Raw genomic sequence first — 6,886 nt, forward strand, 5'->3', positions numbered from 1 at the left:
GATCGGATGCGTTCTACAGTGTAGCGCCGCGTAGGGCTTTGACGTCCTTTAGATTCCGATCCTGGGCGCACTGTTGCTTTAGATGATCGGATCGGAATCAAGGGTGCAGATTGATTGTGAAGGGCCCTGATTCGGCGCATCGCCAGCGTAGAGGAGCACAGGAAGATCCGGCCGTTAGATCTTTATAACGATAACCTATTCTAATCTAACGGCCACGGTTCCTCCAACCCGTGCACCGGCGGCGCACCGAATCAAAATGTTACAGTGGAGGGCCGAGTAGGCTCACCCACGCGAGATTCCAATCGGAAGCTTACGATTGGTCAGACGGGTATAGCCTGATTCCTTTCTGACGCCTCCGGATGGCCAAACTTTGAGAGGCGATATCTTAGGCTACGGAGCTCGTTTCGGGGTGTTCTTTTTTTTGGTTCCGGGTGTTTTTTCGATATCTATCTAAGGGTTAACTCCGATGGGAGATCGTAGCTAAGGGTATCGCGATATGCGTTCCGAGCTCAAGTCGGGAGTTGTCGGGCATGATCTACGGTTTCAGATGATCTACGATCTTAAGGACAGCGTTACGTGGGTATTTCTATCGAGAAACTACGACCCAGAGAGCGCTGAAGGCGCTCATCCAGTACCACGTGCGCACACATAGGTATTCGGAGGCGAAATTATCCCCCCCCCCCCACCCACACCCACACCTCTATTTAATTTATCGAATTAAGTTCTACCAATTCGTTCCTGGGTTGAACTTAATGCTCCCCAATTCGGCGAAGGTCAAGCATAGCATATTTATCCCATCGCATCCCACCCCATTCGGTGAATGGGATGCTATTCAGTAAATGAATGTCATGGTGTACTTTCTAGATGTGAACCAAATCCTCACCTTTCGATGTGGGATTTAATATTTCGATTGCTGCAGAGAAACATGCCTAAATGTTTTAGTCCACAGGGGAGTTATGGTGAAGCATTCAAGAAGTCTTACAGCTCGAGCCAAGGTTTGTAGTAGAAATGCATGTTTCTCTAATCACTTCTTTATTTTACGAGAAATATTTTATAATATACAAAAGAACTTACCCTTTTTTATGCACGACATAAGCTATCTGCACTCCATCACCAATTGTATTTTACACCTCAATTTGAATCTCCAGTGCTTTCTAGAATCATGCATGCATCCAAAATGTGAAGACCAGATGAGACCAGAGACCCTTCATTTCTTATTGTGGCGCGCAAGTCGTAGATCACCAACCATTTGGACTTTTCATGAAGTATGAGAAAGACCCTAACACTTGTAAGTTGTAACAATGGAAAATTTATAACTCTTATGAGGTAGAAAAGGTGGTACACGACCGAGGCAGCTGGGGTGAGTTATTAGTAGGACTTTTATTAGTTCTGTCACCCATATTCGTATTACCATCATTATTCCGAGGTGCACCGATGATGGACGAGATTGCTGCCGCAAGCGCGGCTGTGAAATTAGGATCAGTGGCTATAGCTGCAGTGACTGTTTCAACCATGGAAGTGTTTCTCTGCTGTCCCAATTGCAAAGACGACGACTGTGGCAATAAATTCATAGCCAACTTAGGTGACATGAAAGTGGGTTGGCCCGGCAGGAGTTGGGGGTATCCATGCCCATGCAGAGGTAGAGGGAAAGGTGTTGGTGGTCGTTGGAATGGGTGGCTATGGTGAGGAATATTATTGTGATTTGGGGGATGGGTTAAGTCGAGGGTAATGGTGGGGAAAGGTGCAGAGGCAGACAGGGTTGCCATGGTGGATGCGTAAGGTGCCAAGGGTGAATAGAAGCCAGTTGAAGCATTCATATTTGCAAGAGATGACGATTCTTGCTGGCTAGTGGAGGAGCCGGAGAGGAGCATCGTTGCTGCTGCGGATGTGGTGTTGGCCATGGCTGTGGCTGCCGGTGGAAGTGGATGGTTATGGTTTCCTTCGTACGTTGTTATGAGAACGCTCTTATCCTCTGAACATCTTTGCACCTGTTGTGTTATTCAGTTCTAAGTCACTCCCAGTATCCAGTAGCCAATTTTAACGTATTTATTGTAAAATATCAAAATGAAGCTACTATTTTATTTTTCTTCTAATTTTTACCTGCTTACGAACCGGGCATGCAATGGCCATGGTGCAACGATAGTAAGCACGAGGACATGGGTTACCCTTCGCCATCTTTTGACCATATTTTCTCCATTGACATCCATCGCTTATCTGGTATCACAAAGTTAGACGAATAATCTCTCTTCTGATAATTAATCAAGCAAATTAAAACTAGATAGTTCGTTAAATAATTACCAATGGGGCATCAGAGCGTGCGCGTACAGACACTCTTGCCTTTCGACAAGGGGAAGACTGTTCTGCAGGGAGTTGATTATCCGTCACTTCCTTAGGAGGTGCCATTTTTGGACTTTTAGGGATTCCGCCAGATGAACTAGTTGTTGATGCATGATCCGCTTCGGCAATTTCAATCAAAGATCGCTTCTTGGATATGAAATCCACTTCATGATGATCTTGGTGGTCCTTGAACACCACTTGATCAGTGTTCTTAGTCAATGGAAGTGGCTGCTCTTGAGTGGTCGTCTCATCACAGTTTTCTTTGTTGTTTGACTGATCAGAAGGATCGTTATGATCATCAATCTCTAGGGCTCCAGAGGGTCCTGGTTCCATCAACTGCTGAGCTGACAATGTCGTTGATGTACTTGCTCCACCATTTCCTTCTTCCTATCAACAAAAAGGATCGTTATGTATTATTTTAGAACGAAACCCTAGATTTATATATAGGTACTGTAATCTTCCTTTTGTTTAAAGTTGAATTTTGATTATATGTGTCAGATAGATAGTAATTTCTAGACGATCCATTTACTGTCGTAGACCGCGTGGGCAGAGTTACAAGTAACATGCGTAGACCGCCATGGTATCTTCAAGTCCCTCACTAAAATAATTATTAGCATTCATATGGTGCAGGAAAATAATATCTTCTGATCTCAGAAGGTGGTTGATTTAATTCAATGAAGGCATGCAATTATAGCTAACTGTTGGATGGTGTGGAGCTGGAGGGGTTTAATGAATTAAGGCTAGGGATCTCGGAGCAGAAAAATATGTAATATATTTTCATATAACGGATCCCGAAGTAACAATTCCCGAATTAATAAGTGTAAACTTTATCCAAAGAAAAATCCCAATTTGAACTGAATTAATAACCAGATCTCGAGATATGAGAAGATAAACTAGTTATTGAGTGGAACTTTCGTAACATATTCAGGAGAAGACTCCAGCCCCACCTGGAACTTCGAAAGTGAATAATAAAAACAAGGAAACTAGATCACCTGTTCACGTCGAAGATTCTCGTGTTTGTGCATTGCAACAAGTAACTGAGTCTGAAGGGCAGCGTAGCTTTTGGATATATGATCCAGCAGGTTTCTTAGTTTCCCATTCTCGTCCTTGAGTCGTTCCAGCTCCCTTTGAAGCATGTTCTTCTACAACAAATCCATTAATGAGGGATTAATCCTTTGTTAATCAATTAAGAAGGCGTTTGTATAGAAAATTCTCAAAATAGACGATGAAGACTAGTAGTGCAACTCACTTTGGACATGGACTCGCTTTCTATATTCATCGTGGTCGATGGTTCTGTCTCAGAATTGGGAGTAAGAAGATTTAATCCAGTCTACATACAAACATACAGGAGAGAAGAGTCAGCTCATCTTAATCTAAAGTTCGATTGAGCTACGAGTAGATTAGATAGTAAAGGTAATCAGGGGGACTGGAAACTGGAAACTGGAAACGACAACTTACGTTCACCGGAGTAGTAGCTGAGGGCGCATCTCTGTTGGGTTTATTATCCTGATGAGAAAAGCGAGTGGTATGATTGGATCCGAGATGACGATCATCAGAGAAGAAATCCACCTCCTGTATGGTGTGCCTTCGGGGCTCCACTGAATTCTCAATAATTAGGTGATTGGAGAAGCCCTGATTTGGCCGTACGAGCTGGTTGCCGGCCGGATGGTGCAAGAGCGGCATCTCCCTGTACTGACGTTCCATGATCGATCAGGAAATAAAGAAAAGCCAATCAACCAGTAAGAAAAAATTAAGATTGGAAGAAGTGGAAATTAAGACTGGAGCGGAGGAGGAGGAGGAGGAGGAGGAGGAGGAGGAGGAGGAGATAGATGGATAGACAGATAGAAAGAGATTAAAGGGGGTGGTTGTTGGTCTAAAATTAAAGAGTGTTTGGTCTTTAGCATTTGTAAGACACGCTTTAGCAAATAGTTAAGATAAGGGGCAGGGTAGGGTCCCTAGGCTGGGTGGAGCGTGGAGGATCGAGGAAGAGGAAGAGGAGGAGGAGGAGGAGGAGGAGGAGCAATCAAGGAAGAAACAAGTACTCCAAGCAAAAGGAGAAAAGTAAGCGAAGACCAGCCGTTTTTTCCGCTGGGAAAAATGATGTCAAGTTGACGTGAGTGAGGCACTGAGGCGATCACAGTTGTCACCACCTAAGGGCTGGGTTGCTCGGCTACCGTGCTAAACGGATCCTCCTCCGTTTCGATCGTTTCCGTCAACATCCGTCTTTCTCTCTCACTTATTTGAAGGAGTGTGTCGTCGTGTTCGTGCTCGGGTGTTCCTACTTCCTAGCTTGCTAGTGTTTTGCGAGTTAATTACTTACGACTTCAATAAGAATAAGAAAGAAAGAAGGATAGGATAACTATAACTAATTTACAAGTGTTGTCGAGTGAGCTAGCGAATGACACTGATAAAAAACATTGCTCAATGCCTCAATCTGCAGCAGTTCTGTACGTAATTTCTAATCAACTTTAGTTAGTTTTACTTTTACTCGTACGTGTAGTCTCTCTCCCAGCGTCCCGCGTTTGAGGTTAGGGTTATCGAGATCCGGAAGGTATGGGGTTTCCTCAGTTTCCACGTGAGCGTCTTGCACGGTCAATGCAGTTGACGGCACGCTTCTCCCTCTCTCTGATCGACTCGACGATAGAAAGTTTTTAGGGTTTTCCCAAATCCCAACTCGGCGGGTCCCTGGTCCCCACCGATCCGTGGAATTAAGATAACCGTGGTTTGACTATGCGGCTATGACACGTCAGAGGACACGTCAACATCGCTAAAGGTGGAAGGAGACCGTCATTGGAGCCTGGACCCACTGGCCCTCCCTCTCAGGCTCTCAGGCTCTCACGTCACGTCGCTAAAGGTGAAGCTTTTTTTTTTTTCTTTTCTTCTTTTGTGGTGGTAAATGGTAATCCTGTGAAAGCTAAAGTCGACTCCATTAGAGAGAAGCGTGCCAATTAGCTCGGCTTTTCTCCTTCTTATGAGGTGGCCAGCTTCATACAACGAATTTCTTCTCCACCTTGTGGAAAAGATATGTATAAATTTCTCTGCTATTTCAATGAAATCAATGGGTGGGGGTGGGAGGGAAGAGATAATTCTTCTTTACCATCAACGTAAAAAGACTTCATCTGCAATTGTAAAGAAAGGAGAGTTCTTTGGCTGACCTTCTAGAGATTCTAAGATTGCTCTAGTCTTCTGAAATTAATTTATTTACCCTAATCTTTTGATATTAATATCTTTCAATTTCCAAAAATATGAGAAAGAAAAAAAAAAAAAAAAAAAAGAAACAAGAAATATCAGTATCTTTCCTTGACCAAAGTTGTAATTAAATACACGGCACGAAGATGGTCATGGACTCATGGGCATTTTTCAAATTAGATAGGCTAGGAGTGTGTTGTCACTTGTCAGACACTCATTTTTATATGTTCATGTATCAATCTCCAGTTTAGTTGGTCAAGAGATTTTGAAAGTCTTTTTTGTCGTGGTAAGAAGTTGTGTGTGGACAGTGGACACTGAAAGGCGAAAGCCATATATATATAGTCCTCTCGATCAGATTCTTCATTTGATATACTATTTACCATTTAAGTATGATAATGATAGATTGAGACTCCTGGGAAGGGTTAGGGGATTCGGGGTGGGGGTGCATCTACCCTCTACCCTCTACCCTCTACTTCATAGCTAGCTAGCTCCAACAATAAAGAATAAAAGGCAAGGAGAGCTGAGCTTTCCATGTGAAAGATATCTAAATTGTCAATGCTTCCTTCATTGATGATTTATTAATAATGTAAGGAATTGAAGGATATCTCCCACTCGTTCTCAGTTACGTGGTTGAAAAAGAGAGCTATAATAATACTAGTCGTGTAATCATCCAATTATGTCAACAACGGCATCTATCTTCCATGACCCATTGACCTCTTGCCGCTCCTCCAGCCAATCAAAATGTTTTCCAGAAACCTCAAATCTTCCAACTTGTAGAGTTTCAAAAAACTAGACCATGTTGCACTCTCATTCTGCATAAATTTTCTTCTAATTTAGTTGGGAGGAACGACTAGCTTCTAAGTTCTAACATAAAGATCATAGGGTTGGTTGAATTATGGAAATGTCTCCCGGTATAATACATTTTTTTTTTTAATTAATATTACACTACATCAAGGACTAATAAAAATTGGGAGATAGAGAAAGGTTACCCAACGTTCCTCTCCTTGTTTAATAGAAATTCAATTGAAAGAGATCGAGGTCATGAAGTACTCCAGTTTGTTCGTTCTTCTTTCTTTAGTGAATGAGAGAAATCTACATAGGAGAAAGAGACAACGAGTAACATATAATTTCCTGGGTGAGTTTTCTTGCAAGGAAATAATAATATAAGATGGCCAAACAGATCGATAGGAAACAGTCACTAGTTTTGTTTTTCTCTCCTAAGGCTAAGGCTCTACTGTCAAGAAGCGAATTGAAAATGGGAATAACATTGGTCTTGTGGATCTTATCTGAGGGCTGATCGAACCCAAAATACGACCAGGGTCTTAACTGGCCAAAGTTTGGTCTTTCCGGATATTAATCT

The 6,886-nt window shown here is 42.6% G+C and overlaps 1 protein-coding gene across 2 annotated transcripts; it reads right to left on the minus strand.

Moving 5' to 3' along the window:
• Positions 1-824: 824 nt before the first annotated feature.
• On the minus strand, positions 825-4,414 carry WRKY47 (WRKY family transcription factor). Of its 2 annotated transcripts, none has more exons than XM_089165931.1 (6): positions 3,796-4,414; positions 3,587-3,667; positions 3,330-3,476; positions 2,299-2,724; positions 2,101-2,214; positions 825-1,988 (listed from the first exon to the last, which is right to left on the minus strand). In XM_089165931.1, exons 1-6 carry the CDS (start codon positions 4,039-4,041, stop codon positions 1,320-1,322), a joined length of 1,683 nt encoding a protein of 560 aa, XP_089022057.1. In that variant the 5' UTR covers positions 4,042-4,414; the 3' UTR covers positions 825-1,319. The 2 variants fall into 2 exon arrangements, with proteins under 2 accessions (XP_089022057.1, XP_089022056.1); XM_089165930.1 differs by having other exon boundaries at positions 826-1,988; positions 3,330-3,479.
• Between the last annotated feature and the right edge of the window lie 2,472 nt (positions 4,415-6,886).

The sequence above is a fragment of the Hakea prostrata genome, chromosome 8 (assembly GCF_041222555.1).
Source record: "Hakea prostrata isolate BN-2017 chromosome 8, UWA_Hpros_2, whole genome shotgun sequence".
In the NCBI taxonomy this organism is placed as follows: Eukaryota; Viridiplantae; Streptophyta; class Magnoliopsida; order Proteales; family Proteaceae; genus Hakea; species Hakea prostrata.